We start from the raw sequence: 19,655 nt of genomic DNA, 5'->3' as shown, positions 1-19,655 counted from the left end.
AAAATTGGATATTACTTTACACAGAAAAGGTTAGTAAGCCATTCTATCACACTAAAACCATGTTTACACACATATTGTTTTCATCTTGTGGACATATTGTCGAAACTGAGTATTTTAACATTTACGGGTTGGCCCCCATTCACATCTGTTGTAAGTGCCTCTCTCTAACTCTGCTCTTTTTAAGAAAATTAGGGTCAAATCGAAAATATTTTTTATGGTAATCAACATTATGCCACAAATGCTGTCGATTGAGCTTAACTTGTGTTGAACCCGGAATATTCCTTTAATTCTGTGGTTAATATTTTGACTTTTCTTGAAATACTCATAAATATTAATAACGTCGCAAGGACGACGTTTATACCCTTCCAATGGCGAAAGCTTGATCGTGAATATTAAAACAGTTTCGTGACGTAGCCTGACAACCTTCCAATGGCGAAGCCTTCGCTCGTGAATATTAAGCGCCTGACCCTCACTATACTAGGATTCGTAAACTTCACAGCTCGAGCAAATCCAACAAAGCGGACGAGGAGAGAGAGATCTCTGCGCTTTGTACGGCAGTGGGAGGGCTTGAATGTGACAGAACTTAATGGCAGCAGCGTGAAATTTTCTTCTGGCATGCCGGAAACATTTCACGCAAAGGGAGCTTGTATTTACAGTAAGTAACGCACTAGCTTTGTTATATTAATGCACTGTCGCAGCATTGAGCGGATCACTCCACCGCGGATGCTGCATCTGCATGAAAGGACAATTATTTACCAATAAACCAATACCAATGTCTTTGTAACGCTGTTATCAGCCTTGACGCCTAGGAAACTGCTTTTCGCAATTGTAGGTATATTGCATAAACGCCTAAAAAAGTCAGGTTGCAACATCGGCGATCCCGGATGTTTTGTTTTTATTGCTTTTATAGATCGGCACATCTTTGAGCTTCCGGGCAGCCCGTTAACCGCGAGTGACTGATGCTCCGTACCGGCAGGATGGAGGAGTTTGTAATGGAGGAGGACGAGCCATGGTACGACCAGAGAGACCTGGAGCAAGGTGAGAACTGAAAGACAAAACAAACCGCATGTATGGTCGAATGACAACAACTCATGGACAAAGAAAGTGCTCAATAGCCTAGTTTCCATTCACTTTTCACGCTATTTTGTTATCGACAAAGTGAAAATGCGTAAACAAGTTTTTGCGAAATTTTCCGTCTTCTGCCTGTTTCCATCCACCAATGGCCTTTTATCGATATAAATGGTGTGCGTGATGACGTCATGCCTAAAAAAACCCACTTTGTCGCATAAGTTTTGGTTTATCGCAAAATAAATCTGCCCTTAAGCTGTTTCCATACAGAAATGTGTGTTTATCGCTAATTGTGTACCTTTCGCCTCCCAGATGTCCCTAATTTTTTTCCTCTGAAGTTTTGGTAAAATGGGGAGGAGTATTGAGGCAATTCATTGAAATTAACCAGCTTACTGTCATTTTAATTTCACAAATAAATACAATCAGAAGACGAGGAATTGCAATCAAAAGGGAGCAGTTGCCCTTCTGATAGGACTGTAATATTGGTCCTGATGTTGCCATCGGTTCTGACCCGAAAGCGAATCGTCATGGCCCTGTTCAAGCTGGAAACCTGCACCAAGTAGTGGGAGAAACTTTCGGTCTTAGTATAAGGAGCATCCATCGATATGTATCTGCTGTGTGCACAACTATTAAAGAAAAACTGATGCGGTGTAAGATCAGGGTTTACATATATGATACATTCCTGATATTCAGTAGGCTATTTTGAACAATCATCTAATCTAAAGCATCTCCATCACAACTGCATTATGTCCCGCATATTTATCCAGCAACTTTTAACAACCAACTGAACTTGATTGTCATCTCAAATTAATTTTAGCGTCATAATGCAATTTACATTTTCTGGAGAAGCTCAGCAAATGTGATCCGAGGTAAAGAGGGTTAGATTTAAAATATTTAAACGTTTTAAGATGTTCAAAAGCTTGTTTTCTGAAAGTGAACTCAGCATTGGACAAATAGTTCTGATAGTTTATAGTCTTGAAGTGTAGAAAATGTCATTCAGCCGGCTCTTTTCATCTACAGAACAGGGTACGGCTAATTTAAGTTTGTGTATAGAAAAGGTAAGTATATAGGTCTAAAAATATATATATTTTTATAAAATAAATATATATTTTTTCGTTTGGTAATTTATTTAATTTCATACAGGGAATTTTGCCAGCATTTTTTCAAAAGCTAAACAATAATTTAATAGAATTGGGCTATATGTTAGTGTTCCAAAAACTGAAGCTTTTCTCCTAGTATTGTGTATTTATTTTTCATTTAAAACATCTTTGTGCTCAGAAATGATATGTTTTTTGTATTGAGGGCTAATTCCATGACTGCGGTCTATTATTTTGAATGGTGTGTAAAAGCAACTTTAATAAATAAACGGATGTCCACCGTGATAAATCACAAAGAGTAGCCATTCATTTGTTCTCCATGCACTTGTCGATGACCGGTGCATGATACAAGATATTTGTGTTGGTACTCCTGGAAGTGTCATATTTGCAGTGATCGGATCTATATGCCGTTAAGATCAATCCATAATCACATACAATAAATTGGCTTTCAAGGATGTATACTTTGTCGTCATGATTAACACAGGCTAACAATTGGGGCAAATTCTGTCATGTGTCACTACATTTTTGCGTTAATGCCAATTTTCTCAACAAAAAGTGTTTCCAAACCAGTTTTTCACGACATTTGATGTATCGACATAGAGTTTACGCGCTAGAGTTAAACAGAAAAATATTATGTCGACATTTGTGAAATTTTAGTGATAATTTGCATTTCCATCAGCTTTATTTTGAAGCGCTAAAACTTTTTTTCACAAAAAGTCCTTGGATGGAAATGTAGTTATTGTGTTTAGAAACAAGGATTTCATCTACCTTAGCAGGTTAGTTTTTGTCTTGATCGAGCCGTATTAGGAAATGCATTTACAAAGGGTTAATGTCGGAGGTTAATGATGGAAAGTTTGCCCATCTTGAGACTTCTGACCATCTGTGATCATGGATAGATTGGTGGATGAGAAAGAGAGGACGTCTTCCTTTGGACGTGGACACTGGATGTGTGCAGTCCAGATGCACAGCATTTGCTGAGTCTGGATATAATCTGCTCATTTTAAACTGTCTGTAGGGTCAAAGCACGGATGAAACCAAATATAAAGATTGGGGGTAGGGGGATGCACAAGTTTAAGAATTGCTGAAACCATTAAAAAACACACATTGATCAAGCACTCTTCTGAAATACCTCGATGTCTATGGTGGTTACTGCTAGTGTTTGACCAGTTTGGTTTTTTATTGTCCGATAATGATATCTAGTGAGCCGGGTGGCTGACAATCGATAAAATGCATGTAAATTGGTTAAAATATATTTTAATGGTAGCAAATACAATGCAAATACAATTAAATGATGGCAAAGAAGCACACAAAATTTAAATGAACACATTTTACGTAATATTTCTACTCTAAATGACTTAAACATCCCAATAGATATTCGAAAACCTGTACTGTATGCACTATAGAGCAGTTATTGTCTGATGCCGATCTTAATATGGTCAAATATCGGCCGATGGATCAGTCTATCAGTAGTTATTTCCTTAGTAGTGGGTATGCGAGGCAAGTTTGCTTTCCATATTTGATTTCTAGATGGAAAACGGTTCATAAAATGCAGTACTGTTGTAGTGGTTCATTTCAGCAGTTTGGATTATTTTCCACTACATATGTTTGTCCGATTGTTTCATTCAAATCCCAATTATTTTGATATTATCAATGCTGTCTTTAAATGAAAAGTGGGTAGCCTGCATAAATCCTGTCTCTCTTGGTTTAGTATGATGTCATTGCCCTCGCTCTGACCTCTGGATTGAATCACCATAAAATGTTGAGCTATTGAACAGCCTGTGCATGATTTTTATGAAATTCTGGACACTTCGTGAGGCTGAACTGTAAAAGAAAGGCTAAACTGATGACCTAGTAATGGAATGTGAATTAGAGTTGAGGGATTGGTCTTATAATTGTGCCTGCGGGATGGTGGGAATGCAAAGGAGAACTCTCGCTATTTGAAGAATTTGGTTGAAATGTAACTTGGAACAGTGATTCTTTGGCTGAGGATGAATGCAGAGGCGCATCATTGGGAAGGAGTCAAGTTATTCCTCTCCCAACAGTGAACAAAGAAAAAAATGCAACTTTTCTCACATTGCATTTAGGTTTTGTGCTTTTAAAAAGGCCATTTTTGTAATTTTGTGTCTTGCTGTTTGTATATTTTTTTTACTAAACGGATAGTTCTGTCTCTGTGATTGAAGTTAGCGCAAAATGGCAATAAATGCACGCTGTATTAATCTACCAATTTGTGACGTTGCTTGGCAACTATACACAGCCTACAGTTAGGGAAATGTGTTATATTACTAGTTGGAGGAATTGTTTATTCTGATTATTTTTAACTACACCGTTAACTCACGATCTACATTTTTACTAAAGCAACACAATTCTAGAACATTTTGTCACTACTTGATTTTATTGTGTTCTATCCATTTAAATTTGTGAATTTAAAGTTAACTTAATCCATTTGAGTTGGGACTACATAAGTCATTTTTGTGGTGTGATTCTTGATTTGAGTGCTGCTTAGCTCTATAAGCAGTTGCAATTAAATGTACAGTGTAACAGTTTCACTGTCCTTACACTTGCTCACCTAGCATATACCAATGATTGCTAAAATAAGTTAATTTGGACCAACATAAGAAAATTAATTGAAGAAAACCTTAGTAAATTGAGTTTTACGAACCTAATGAAGTTGAGTTAGAAGTACTATAGTACTAAATTATGTTGGCTCAATGAAACTGACTTCATCTTTTGAATGTACTTTTTTGAGAGTTGATTAGTCTTACTGTAGGCTGTTTGCATTTCAAAATCAAATCAAATCAAATCACTTTATTTTCACACAGCCATATACACAAGTGCAATAGTGTGTGAAATTCTTGGGTGCAGTTCCGATCAACATAGCAGTTGTGACAGTGATGAGACATATACCAATTTACAATAAACATCAAATTAACACAACACAATTTAAAGTCCAATATACACATAATTACACACAACACAATATATAAATAATAACATACACTGTACAGTATACAATACGCACAATATAGATACACATTATTCAATACAAAAAGTATATATAGTATATATAGAATGTACAGTAGGTTGTATTGTACTGTATTGACATTCAGGCTGTCGGTTGATAGTAAGTTGTTAAGAGAGAATATAATATAATAATAATATAATTTATGACAGTCCGGTGTGAGATATAAGAGTAAGAGTAATAAAGTGCAGTGCTGATATATTTTGATCGTGGGAGATCAAGAGTTCAAAAGTCTGATTGCTTGGGGGAAGAAGCTGTCATGGAGTCGGCTGGTGCGGGTCCTGATGCTGCGATACCGTCTGCCTGATGGTAGCAGTGAGAACAGCCCATGGCATATTTCCTGGAGGGAGGGAAGCTCACCTCCGATGATGTGTCTGGCAGTTCGCACCACCCTTTGCAGTGCTTTGCGGTTGTGGGTGGTGCTATTGCCGTACCAGGCGGAGATGCAACCAGTCAGGATGCTCTCTACAGTGCAGGTGTAGAACCGTGTGAGGATGTGGCGGTTCATTCCAAACTTCCTCAGCCGTCTCAGGAAGAAGAGGCGCTGATGAGCCTTCTTCACAACGACTTCAGTGTGGATGGACCATGTGAGTTCCTCAGTGATGTGAACACCCAGGAACTTGAAGCTGCTGACTCTCTCCACTGGTGCTCTATTGATGGTGATGGGACTGTGTTCTCTGTCTTTTCTTCTGAAGTCCACCACAAGCTCCTTTGTCTTACTGACGTTGAGGGAGAGGTTGTGCTCCTGACACCAGTGTGTCAGAGTGTGCACCTCCTCTCTGTAGGCTGTTTCATCATTGTCAGTGATCAGACCTACTACCGTCGTGTCATCAGCAAACTTAATGATGGCATTGGAGTTATGTGTTGCCACACAGTCATGTGTGTACAAGGAATACAATAGTGGGCTGAGAACACAGCCCTGTGGGGCTCCAGTGTTGAGGGTCAGTGATTAGGAGATGTTGCTGCCTATTCTAACCACCTGGCGTCTGCTTGACAGGAAGTCCAGGATCCAGCTGCACAGCGAGCTGTTTAAGCCCAGAGCCTGGAGTTTCTCATCTAGCTTGGAGGGCACTATGGTGTTGAATGCTGAGCTGCAGTCTACAAACAGCATTCTCACATAAGTGTTCTTTTTTTCCAGGTGGGAGAGAGCAGTGTGTAGTGTAGATGCAATGGCATCATCAGTGGAGCGGTTGTTTGCGGTAAGCAAACTGCAATGGGTCCAGGGATGGAGGCAGCACAGAGCAGATGTAATCTCTGATTAGTCTCTCAAAGCATTTGCTGATGATGGGGGTCAGAGCAACAGGAAGCCAGACATTTAAGCAAGTTATTTTTGATTGCTTTGGAACAGGCACAATGGTGGATGTTTTAAAACATGTGGGGACTACAGACAAAGAGAGGGAAAGGTTGAAAATGTCCGTAAAAACACCAGCCAGCTGGTTCGTGCACGCTCTGATGATGCGGCCCGCTGAACATTAATATAGAATGTGGTCACATGTACATTTATGTGCATTTTACAACACATTTTAGGAGAAAAATATACCCGTTTTAGCTTAGAATAATGATTATTTTTCTATCTAATTCTTTTATTTAGTCTTATTCAGTTTTATTGGATGACTTCTTATCAACTTTGGTTCATTGGTTCATCAGCTCTGTTATTGTAATACGAGACGTGTGCATGTAAGACATGCTTCAGAAATGCATCAGGCAGCTATAGGAAGAACTCTCAGAGCTGTTTTTAGTTGAATTCGTTCACAATGAAATTAGCTCAGTAATATTCATGCACTTTGTGCAAATGGCCTAATTGAGGGTTACACGGTCTCTCACAGAGACTCCATATTGATCTGGTTCAGGACTGTCAGGCAGTTGGAGAAAGCAATCCATCACGAGAGGAAATGCCGTTTCAGGAAGTGCTCGTTCACATCTGAAAAGAATGAAATATCAGCGTTGGTCAATTTGGGCCATTTTAAAAAATGACATGTGACATTTGGTTTTGAAGTTGGTAGATTGGTGACCCCTTGATCCTGGAACAGTATGTGGCTTCACATTAGAGAATCTTACTGTGTATATCACAGTGTATTTATTACAGTCATGGTGGAAATTCACTGAAAAAAATATTTATATTTTAAATAACCATGTAGTAATGCCTAGTTTGGATAACCCAGTGAAATAAATATATTACAAATGAAAGATACTTTATTTTATTTTATTATGCTCTTTTTATTTGAACTTGTTGGAAGCAAACCAAAAGACACAGTTTATCATAAAAAATGATAAATATCCTGCATTAGTGCAAAACAGCTTTACATTATGTAACACTTGAGTAAAAAAGAAAAGACTTAAAACAGTAAAACTAATTATGTAAAGCGGATGGTTCCAATTCAAAATTGTTATTGGATGAGCCACATTTAAAGCCATTGAAAAAAAGCCAATATACACAGACCTGTGACGTATGTCAGCTGATTTCTGTATTAATACAGCAAGTCATGATGATGCTCTGCAATTGTAAACAATTTAATTGCGTTTTGCAAAGTGTATTGGTTATATTTCTTCTACTGTACATTTATTATCTTTATGATTGGCTACATGTTACTATCTTCATTATCATAATATCTTTCTACCATTATAAACTTACTTTTTTGTAATTAACAGTTTTTATTAAATCATACAATAACAATGAAATGTACAACATATATATATAAAATCAGCATTTAAACCCCACAACCCCCCCTTCCCGACCCCGCCCCCCCAAAAAACAACCCTGTGGTCAAACATAAGTAAATATATAGAAATAAAAATCAAACAGACACACATATATACATATATATAAAAATACATATATATTTACATATACAAACATAAATACATACACATATATATACACACACACATAATAATCATACTAACTATATAACACTACTCTCTCCACACCCCACCCGAGAGCCCTCCAAAAACTCAAAATACCTACCTCATTTCCGTATAAACATATCCAAGCCACCCCGTCTTCCCGATGACACCTCCTCGCAAGCTGCCACCCTCCCCACCTCCGTGCACCACTCCGGATATGGGGACACACCAGCTGACCTCCAGCCCCTCAAAATAACCTGCCTGGCGATCATCACACTGGTCAGAACCCAGTTCTTTATATGGCCATCCCCCACATCGATGACCGCCCCATTGCCCAGAACACAAAGTCTGGGGCAAAACGAAACCCGAGTGCCCACCATGTCGCACACAAAATTCTAAACCTTCAACCAGAATTTCTGGATCTCGACACACCACCAAAAAACATGGGCCATGTCTCCATCCTCCGATTGGCATCTCCAGCAGATGGAAGTGTCTTTAAGACCAAGCCTATACAGTCTAGAGGGGGTCCAATAAAATCTATGCAAAATTTTGAATTGTATAAGACGCACCCTTGCATCTCTAGATGCAGACTTAACGTTTTTAAGAATCTTAGCCCACACTCCTTCCTCCAATGCCAAGTTGAAATCTTTCCCCCATACTCTAAATTAACAGGGAGTAGTACACTGATGCTTCATGACCTTTTCCAAAAGCCGCAATCACCTCTCCCAAAGCATCTGACTCCTTTTGGGGGGTGGGGGGGGGATGTGCGCTACTCCCAAAAATAGAACAAAGCAGGTGGCACAGTTGTCCCCAGATACTTAATGCCCTGTTTGGGCCACTGGAAGGCGCCCGGCTGGAAAGCCGTTACTGGACAGTATGCTGTCAGAGCCAAAGCTTCGGATTTAGACCAATTGACTTTGTATCCTGAGAACTTGGAAAAGGAATTAATAATTCTGTGGAGGCAAGGCATAGATGTAGTAGGTTCAGAGACAAATAATAAAATATCATCTGCGTAAAGCAAAAGCTTATGCGCCACACCTCCCGCAACCACCCCTGGAAAATTATCCTCCTTTCTTATGATTGCAAAAGGGACACATTAAGGCGCCAACTATATGATTTATTTTTCTCTGTATATGGCAACATCTCTAAACTCACCAGGGTATTATCTGAGACTAAGATATTTCCAATTGGGCAATCAACAACAGATGAAATGAGGGATTTGGATATAAAAAAAAAAAAATCTATTCTAGAATAAATCTTATGGACTGATGAAAAAATGTATAGTCCCTACCAGATGAGTTCAAAAGTCTCCAAATATCCGTAAGACCAAGATTTTTACATCCCGTGAAGCATCAGTGTTGCTCTAGGGGGTTTACACACTTCTGCTTCACTGTGATCAAGGACTGAGTCCATCAAAAGATTAAAGTCTCCTCCCAATATTATATAATGAGGGGTGCCAGCGGTTTGCAGCATTCCTTCAAGATCTATAAAAAAGCCCTGATTATCAGCGTTAGGTGCGTAAATATAAAACCTTTGCTCTTGAATTTCAGCTAGAATAAAAATAATGACTCTCCCTAATTTATCTTTAATCTGTTTGAGACATTTGAATTGTAGATGTTTATTAATCAATATAATGACTCCCTTGCTTACTTGAGCCAGCACTTAAAAAAAAGATGTCCACCCCATATCTTCCCAAGTTTGTCAGCTTCCTGCAGGGAGAGATGTGTTTCTTGATGAAACACTATATCATATTTCTTACGTTTAAGAAAAGTAATAACCTTCCTTCTTTTTATTGGGTGCCCCAACTCATTTACATTCCATGTGGAGATAGTACACTCATATTAACATTTGACATTTTGATATAGTAGAAAAAATAAAATTGTGTGTCAAAAAAACATTATACAGACCACATTCCCCATTAGTGAAACAATCAAACCCCGAACTTCCCCCCCGAACAAAACAAACAGAAAAAAGAAAAACATGCACATTAACCCTGCGCACGAAAGCGCCAACCGGCGACAGTCCCTCTAAACTCAAAAGGTCCATGAACGCCTGCGAGCCCCCACGACAACTTTGCCATCAGATTGCTCAATTTTGCCTCACAAATTTGTGAGGCAAAGTTACATAACAGAAAATACTTTGTAAAATAAACCCCAGCCAATAGGAAGAATGAACACAAAGAACGTGTAGATTCATACACTATCTCAAAGGTGTGATCTTTCACAAAACAAATTCCAGCTGATATAAAACCGTTCAGATATGTTCAGTGAGCCGGCTGTTATGAGTTCAGCGGATGATGTAATTTTTCCAGTGTCCTGTAAAAATACTCAACAAAACAAACTACAGCCAGCAGGAGGAATAAGCACGAAGAACGAACAGATTAATCCACAGCTGTTCCAAAGGAGTGTTATTCAATAGAACAAGCTCCAGCCGCTAGGCAGAACCAATACAAAAAGAAACAAAACCTGCATCCCGGTTCCCCGGATGGTCGAGTCAATTCACTCGGAGGCCGCATAAAAGTATATACCATGACTTACACAATCTGTCAACTTTATAAAAGACCTTTGTGTGAGCATGTAGATATTTTGCGGTCATCCCAAACTGGCCGGGAACTTCAATGCAAAAGTAATCTTTCGTCAATGCAAAAGTTTCTTTAAGGAAAAGTGTATTCACAAAACAAACTCCAGCCGCTCGGCAGGGCCAACGCAAAAGAAAAAAGAAACCAAAATGATGCCCAGCTTCCTCAAAAGCCAGAGTAAGTACAGCGAGTCGACCCACTCACATGAGAAACACCCAATGGTTTACTCACCCATTGATTCAATAAAAGAATTTGCCTGATTGGGACATGTAAATACTTTGCGACCGTCCTTCGTTTCTATTCTCAGTTTGGCCGGAAACATCAGAGCAAAAGTGATCTTTCGCTGATGTAAGAGTTTCTTACATTCCTTGAACCGATCGCGTTTCTCTCTTGTCAAACTCGCAAAGTCCGGGAACAAGAAAATATTATGGTTCTTCCAAGAAAGCTTCCTTTTGCTCCTCGCCTGGCGCAACACAAGATCTTTATCGGATGATCTCAGAAATCTGGCCAGAATCGATCGGGGCCTATCTCCCTCAGCAAATCTGTGAACTGGGACTCTGTGAGCTCGCTCAATTTCCAGCTTGTGGCCTGTTATGTCGAGCAGACTCAGGAAAAGCTTGTATAGGAATTTCACCATATCCTCATGCTCAGGAATTCCAACAATTTGAACGTTATTCCTGCGGCTTCTATTCTCAAGATCTTCAAGCTTTTCAAGGAGATGTTCCAGATCAACTTTGGTCGCGGGCGGATTAGCGGTTAATTCCCTCTCCGAAGATTCCAGAAAATCTATTCATCTCTCAACATCAATCACTCTTGTAACTATCTCAGAGAATTTTATTTCCATCGCCGTGATCGATCGACGTATTACAGCGAGATCCTCCAATTCAGCAAGAATCTTCATCAACATCATCGACATGTTGGACAACTGACGCTGGATCTCCTCTCTCGTCGCGCCATCCAAATCGAGTCCCCGGTCTGTAGGCCTGTCGGGGCTTTCATCCTGAACACGTAAGTGTCTTTTAATGTCTCCAGAGCACGAGGATTTTGACTTCTTTGCCATGTTTTGCCTCAAAGAGCAAATGAGTAACTGGGTGTATCAAATTTCACCAGATTATAACATAAAAATAATAAAAAAATTAGCAAAGTGCGCAGAGCTCTTCGCTCACACGTCTGCTTCTTGCATGGCGTCACGTGACCCCCATTATAAACTTTATTGTTGTAATATCTTTTCTATCATTAGAATCTGGATTATCGGTTACATTTTGTCTATTATAATGTGGATTATCGTTTGTATTTTTTCTACCATTATAATCTGTATTATCAGTTTTATCTTTTCTATCACTATTATCTGGATTATCGTTATATCTTGTCTTCCATTATAATGTGGATTATTGGTTTTATTTTGTCTACCTTTAAAATCTGGATTATTGGTTTTATCTTTTCAATCATTATAATCTGGATTATCGGTTTTATCTTTTCAATCATTATAATCTGGATTATCGGTTTTATCTTTTCAATCATTATAATCTGGATTATCGGTTTGATTTTTTCAATCATTATAATCTGGATTATCGGTTTTATCTTTTCTATCATTATAATTTGGATTGTTGGGTTATATCTTGTCTGTCATAATATGGATTATCGGTTGTATCTTTTCAAACATTATAATCTGGATTATCGGTTTTATATTTTCAGTCATAATCTGGATTATCTGTTTTATCTTTTCAATCATTCTAATCTGGATTATTGGTTTTATCTTTTCAATCATTAAAATCAAATAATTTTTTTATGCGACCCATTTAAAATACTTAATCTATTCCAAATCCAATGCTAAATTCCACTGAAAAGGGGCATTTATCTGCGATGTGCTCGCCTTGAATTATGATCATTGTACATTAAATATAGAACATGGCACGCATTCACCTTTAGCGAATACAGGTTTATTTATTGAAAACAATTGAATAAAAAGTGCAGGATCAATGGAACAACCCTAAAAGCCTGTTCTAAAAGGAAATCACAAAGTAAAAGTTACTTAACATATTGAAACAGTCAGGACATTGTTGAAAATAATTAACAGGTAGACTAAGCCAAATCTATGAGAGAGAAAAAAAGTGCGCTGAAAAGTTGCGCGTATTTTAGGACGTGTAGTCATGCATTGATCTAATATGACAGCTGTTCGGTAAAGAAAGTCAAACAATAAGAGTTACGATGTAAAAAAAAAAAAAAAAAATGTAGCTATAGGATAGAAAAAAATGGGCCTGTGATGTAGCCTAAAATAAACCTAATGAATTCTAAACATGACTTGTACACAGAATAAAATATAGTTTAACCCGTTAAGCAGTCGGCACCCCGTTGAAAATAGCCTTCTTAATCAGCAGATTAAAAAAAAATTGCATACCTAGTCTAAAACAGTTATTTTCTAGGCTACTAACTCAAAAGAATAAATTTTTGGATGAGTAAAATTAACCCGTCGACATGGTCCGGTGAAAGACGGGACTTGACTCACCTGAGGCGGCTATCCTGCACTTGGAAAAAGCCTGAACAGTGGAAAAATAACATCCAAGCATGCACAGATGCAAAGAACACTCAAATGTGAAAACATCCTTAGGGACTTTCAAACGTTTGAAAAGCCGATTCCCGGTTGACATTTCTGTCATTGAACGATATTTACCCTCATTACTGCCCAGCCCTGCCTTACCCTAAATCATGATTCACCCCCCTGACCCATACACTGCTAACAGCTTTATTGTGGATTCAGTGTGCTGCAGCAGAGGACGATATGGATCATGCTGTCTGCTCTACAGTCTCCTTCTGCACAATTCAATATTTGACTGGGTAAAATGAAGGCTCAGCTGATCTGATTAGGGATCCAGACACCACTGTCTCATTTGTAGGGGGCGATACAGCTGGTCAGGAACAAGGGTTAAAGATTACATCAGAGACTATATAAGGGGGAGGAGATGGTCTATTTGTAGAAAATTGAATGGGAGAACATTATTGCCCGCCTTTCAGTTAAAACAGCCAATCAAGTCTCTTTTTAATGGAGACATCACTTGTTTTGTTTTTTACTCTTGAATGTGCATGCACATTAGCTGGACCAACCTGAAAAAGACAGCATGATTTTAACTAAAGAATCACAATTAATAATGCAGTCGTTGTCAGATTGTATTGCTGATTTGACATATTCTATTGAAATGTAACCTTGACAAACAATTTTGGAGATTTAATTCTCAAATATATAGGAGGTACTTGCTGTCTATCGCCTAGATCAGTGTTACTCACTATTTTTTGTAAGTGGGCCACTTTGGGTTGAGATGATCATTTAGAGGGCCGCACCAGTAGTGTAGTCGAGGGCATACGCAGGCATACGCCGGATGCCCACCTATCTTTCTTAGGATTTCGCGTATGCCCACCTAAAATAAGTGATTACGTATGGCCGCCAGAACAACGAGTAGGCTTTTGACCTGGAAGTTTTTCAATCTAATTACACTACATCACATTTATAAGACCCATATTAAGGGTTACCTCAGTTGTTGGATGAGCAAAAATGTCCCTTCTGCCACTTGACTGAATTAATTTTAAATGTATCCTTGTGAGGCAATCCAGGTGTGCACTGATCAGTCTGTTTCTCTGTTTTTGTTTCACAATGTTCATTGTTGAAAATGTTGCTTCACATGAATAAGTGCTGACAAAAAATTATGTCACCTTTTGCACACACTGCTTCAGAAGTGGATACTCTGTGTCTGACACAAGGCTCCAGAAATGGGTAACACCTGATCTTAGTCCACCTTGCAATGTGTAATTTGCCTGCAGCTCTACTATCTCACTCTCTATTCCAGCAGGGTCAGGACACTGGCACATGAAAGGGGTTCTCAATTAAGTTGAGAAACTCCTTGTACTCCATGATATCCTTGAATCTTGATTCAAACTCCAACTTCAACTCCTACTAGCAAACTGATATGTGTCGGTTGCTGTAGCTGAGCAGTTATGTTCTATGTTGGCAAACGTTCTATTTCGGCCTTTCTGTTCAACAGCTGCGCTATACTGCCATCTATCTGCCATCCAGGGAACAATAGATATTTTCGATGAAGTGATTCAGCAATGAGTACCACTGGCCTTGATAGAAAATACCTGCATGTTTGTACATATCCTAAACCTAAGTTACAAAATTTGGGTGTATATCTTTTTCCACGCTGCTGTAAAAGCTTTCTATGGATATGAACGATACCTCATATCATGTGGCGTGTTGAGCAGTTGTTTGCTATAAATGTCATCCCACAAACCTACATTAAAGGCGGGACCCAAGTTATATTCAGGGATCAGTTGCAAGAAACCTCTAACATCAAGAAAACCCTTAGTTAGAATTGTAAGGATACTATCACTAAAGCCGGTGCCACACTAGACGATTTCCCCAGTGATTTTTAGGTGTGAGCTTCATTAACATAATCACTGGCAAGGTGGAGGGAGATGAAGCGTTCATTAGCGTCTCTCAGCCGGAGGTTGTTAATCATTTGACCGTCATGACTCCTTGCTGAGTTAATGGCTTCAAAAACTGAAAAAGTATATCAAGCTTGCTTAAAAAAATTGTTCTGTTGCCGAGGTGGGTTCTTGTGTTCTCATCAAGTGACCAAAGAGCTTCTTCTTTTACTGAGGAACTGACAGGACATCAAGTTGATCTGAATGTTTTCATCTGCAAATGCTCTCAGCTGCATATCATCACAAACACTGGTTGTAATCCAAAGTGATTCTGTCACCAAGCATTTTTCCACACTAAAATGACTAATGAAAACAGAAAGCACAGCCACAACAGTCTGTTTTTATTAATAAAAACGTAATAAAAGTTCTTTACTCACTGAAAGCTGCAGTTGGACATGTTCTACGGCAAGCCTCAAGGGGATAAATACACAATCACATTTTTACAAGGTATGAATCGCTTTCTAAATCACTCTTACAATTGTTTATGCTCACGTGATACTCCTGTTGTTATTTCGGTGAGCTCCATGTGACAGGGAATCAAAAAGAAAGAGTTGCGTTGAGTCGGTATGTTTGTCACCCCTTGACCATTCTTAATCGGCAAGTGTGTCATTCATCTGACTGAAGAGAGCGAGATCTCAGCAAAACAGTCTGTATGTGTGACACCCTGAGCCAAAATAGAGTTTTTGGAGTCTGCTAGGGTGGCTTCAGCTTTCTTCAAGGGGTTTCTTTCTTGTAACTGGCAGCAGAATATCATAGAGACTTGGGTTTGGGTTCTTTTGACTTAGTAATTAACCACCTAGCAACTACCCAGAACACCCTAGCAGCAACATAGAAACCATATAGCACATACAGTACAAACTGTTCATAACACCTTAGTGGTCACATAACAACACCCTTGCAGCCACCAAAAACACCTTAGTATTGTGTTAGCAATTTTTGCACGGGCAAGAACTACTTGTCTAGTTGTCTTGTCAAAACCAGTTTAACTTGCATTCCATGCAGGACTCAAGATGTCGCCAAGTATGGCTGCTGCGTTGCGAGCTCCGACACAACATGGTAGTGTTTTGTTTGTTTTGTTTACAATTCTTATGTTTTTTGTCTTGGATGTTGTCTGCCTTATTGACTACAACAGACAAACACTTTTGGACATTGGTTCAGAAATTACACACCGTAAACCAGACTTCAAATTCCTCAATGCCGACCCACTGTTTACAAACACGCAAGCGGAGCCCTTTGTCTGGGCTGCACGGCCACGGAAATGCAGGAGGAAAAGGGGAAACAGAGCCGGCGTTCTCATCAGAGTAAGATGCCACGCAAATCGACCCCCGCTACCCAGTATTCTACTGGCAAATGTTCAGTCTCTGGATAACAAGCTCTGTGAGCTGAAAGCGCGGATCTCTTTCCAACGAGAGATGAGGGACTGCTGCATTATCTGCCTTACGGAAACTTGGATGTCTGCGGAGATTCCAGACTCAGCCATTGAACACGTGGGGTTCTCCGTGCACCGAGCGGACAGAGCGAAAGACCTCTCAGGTAAAAGCAGAGGTGGTGGTGTATGTTTTATGATCAACAAATCCTGGTGTGATCAGAGGAACGTACATTCTATCAAGTCTTTCTGCTCTCCTGATCTGGAATTTCTCATGCTTCTGTGTCAACCATTCTGGCTACCGAGGGAATTCACAGCGGTCATTATCACTGCTGTGTACGTCCCCCCACAAGCCGACACAGACCGGGCACTCAAGGAACTGTATGGGATTATAAGCAAACAGGAAACCACGCACCCTGAGGCCGCGTTCATTGTGACCGGGGATTTTAATAAAGCCAGTTTCAAATCAGTCGCACCAAAATACCACCAGCACATTAGTTTCAACACACGAGGGGACCGGGTTTTGGACCATTGCTACTCTCCCTTCCGGGATGACTACAAATCCCTCCCCTGCCCACCATTTGGCAAATCGGACCATTCTTCCATTCTGCTTCTGCCCGCTTACAGGCAGAAACTGAAACAGGAAGCACCCACCCTCAGAATGATCCAGTGCTGGTCGGACCAATCAGACTCTACGCTACAAGACTGTTATGATCACACGGACTGGGAGATGTTCCGGTCCGCTTCTGATGACGACATCGAGCTTTACGCTGATAGCATAATGTGTTTCATCAGAAAGTGCGTAGAGGATGTCGTTCCGACCAGAACAACAGGGATCTATCAGAACCAGAAGCCATGGATTAATAGCGATGTTCGCACGGCACTTAATGTGTGGACCTCCGCTTTTAATTCCGGGAATGCGGAGGAGCATAACCAAACCAGTTTTGCCCTCAGAACAGCAAAACGCCAGTACAGGAACAAGATTGAAGGACAGTTTAACACCACCAACTCTAGAAGCATGTGGCAGGGAATTAACATCATCATGGACCATAAAGGGAATAAAAACTCCACAATGAACACCGCTGCCTCTCTTCCGGATGAGCTAAATAATTTTTATGTTCGTTTTGAGAGAAATAACACTGCCCTCGCGGAGAGAGCTCTCGCGGCCGAAGCTACAGAGGTTAGTTCACTCTCCATCTCTGTAGCGGATGTAACCCGATCCTTCCGACTGGTGAATATCCGCAAAGCTGCGGGTCCAGACGGCATTCCGTGGCCGCGTCATCAGAGCGTGCGCGAACCAGCTGGCCGGTGTTTTTACGGACATTTTCAACCTTTCCCTCTCTTTGTCTATAGTCCCCACATGCTTTAAAACGTCCACCATTGTGCCTGTACCAAAGCAATCCAAAATCACTTGCTTAAATGACTGGCGTCCTGTTGCTTTGACCCCCATCATCAGCAAATGCTTTGAGAGACTAATCAGAGATTACATCTGCTCTGTGTTGCCTCTCTCTCTAGACCCATTGCAGTTTGCTTACCGCAACAACCGCTCCACTGATGATGCCATTGCATCTACACTACACACTGCTCTCTCCCACCTGGAAAAGAGAACACTTATGTGAGAAAGTTATTTGTAGACTACAGCTCAGCATTCAACACCATAGTGCCCTCCAAGCTAGATGAGAAACTCCGGGCTCTGGGTTTAAACAGCTTGCTGTGCAGCTGCATCCTGGACTTCCTGTCAGGCAAACGCCAGTTGGTTAGAATAGGCAGCAACATCTCCTCATCACTGACCCACAACACTGGAGCCCCACAGGGCTGTGTTCTCAGCCCACTCTTGTATTCCTTGTACACACAAGACTGTGTGGCAACACATAGCTCCAATGCCATCATTAAGTTTGCTGATGACACGACGGTGGTAGGTCTGATCACTGACAATGATGAAACAGCCTACAGAGAGGAGGTGCACACTCTGACACGCTGGTGTCAGGAGCACAACCTCTCCCTCAGCGTCAGTAAGACAAAGGAGCTTGTGGTGGACTTCAGAAGAAAAGACAGAGAACACAGTCCCATCACCATCAATGGAGCACCAGTGGAGAGAGTCAGCAGCTTCAAGTTCCTGGGTGTCCACATCACTGAGGAACTCACATGGTCCATCCACACTGAAGTCGTTGTGAAGAAGGCTCATCAGCGCCTCTTCTTCCTGAGATGGCTGAGGAAGTTTGGAATAAACTGCCACATCCTCACACGGTTCTACACCTGCACTGTAGAGAGCATCCTGACTGGCTGCATCTCCGCCTGGTACAGCAATAGCACAGCCCACAACTGCAAATCACTGCAAAGGGTGGTGCGAAGTGCCAGACACATCATCGGAGGTGAGCTTCCCTCCCTCCAGGACATATATATCAGGCGGTGTGTGAAAAAAGGAGGATCATCAGAGACTCCAGCCACCCGAGCCATGGGCTGTTCTCACTGCTACCATCAGGCAGGTGGTATCGCAGCATCAGGACCCGCACCAGCCGACTCCATGACAGCTTCTTCCCCCAAGCAATCAGACTTTTGAGCTCTTGATCTCCCACGATCAAAATACATCAGCACTGCACTTTATTACTCTTACTCTTACATCTCACACCGGACTGTCATAAATTATATTATTATTATATTATATTCTCTCTTAACAACTTACTATCAACCGACAGCCTGAATGTCAGTACAGTACAATACAACCTACTGTACATTCTATATGTACTATATATACTTTTTTTATTGAATAATGTGTATCTATATTGTGCGTATTGTATACTGTACAGTGTATGTTATTATTTGTATATTGTGTTGTGTGTAATTATGTGTATATTGGACTTTAAATTGTGTTGTGCTAATTTGATGTTATTGTAAATTGGTATATGTCTCATCACTGTCACGACTGCTATGTTGATCGGAACTGCACCCAAGAATTTCACACACCATTGCACTTGTGTATATGGCTGTGTGACAATAAAAGTGATTTGATTTGATTTGAGGTAGAACAAGTGAAATTGTTGTGAAATAGTATTAAATAGGCCTGAGTATTCAGGTTTGAGTGGGTTTGTGATTGTTCTTGGTTTGCTGTCATGACAGCTTGAGTTGATTTGAAACCACACGTGCAGAAACGCTCAGTGCACTCTATTCCTTACTATGTCATCATGACCTCGAGCTAGTGACGCACGC

General features: G+C 40.3%; 1 protein-coding gene across 2 annotated transcripts in view; it reads left to right on the top strand.

The window, feature by feature from the left end:
- The first annotated feature begins 494 nt into the window (after positions 1–494).
- The window catches only part of LOC127450339 (cerebellar degeneration-related protein 2-like), a 39,009-nt gene continuing 19,848 nt past the window's right edge, over positions 495–19,655 (top strand). For both annotated transcript variants that reach the window (XM_051714388.1, XM_051714387.1), the window contains exons 1-2: positions 495–655; positions 911–1,038. In XM_051714388.1, the coding sequence (XP_051570348.1) occupies positions 960–1,038 (79 nt within the window). In that variant the 5' untranslated portion in view covers positions 495–655; positions 911–959. The remainder of the gene's footprint in view (positions 656–910; positions 1,039–19,655) is intronic.

The sequence above is a fragment of the Myxocyprinus asiaticus genome, chromosome 13 (genome assembly GCF_019703515.2).
Source record: "Myxocyprinus asiaticus isolate MX2 ecotype Aquarium Trade chromosome 13, UBuf_Myxa_2, whole genome shotgun sequence".
NCBI lineage: Eukaryota > Metazoa > Chordata > Actinopteri > Cypriniformes > Catostomidae > Myxocyprinus > Myxocyprinus asiaticus.
The sequence above is the reverse complement of the archived record's forward strand: the minus strand, read 5'-3'. Positions and strand labels throughout refer to the sequence as shown.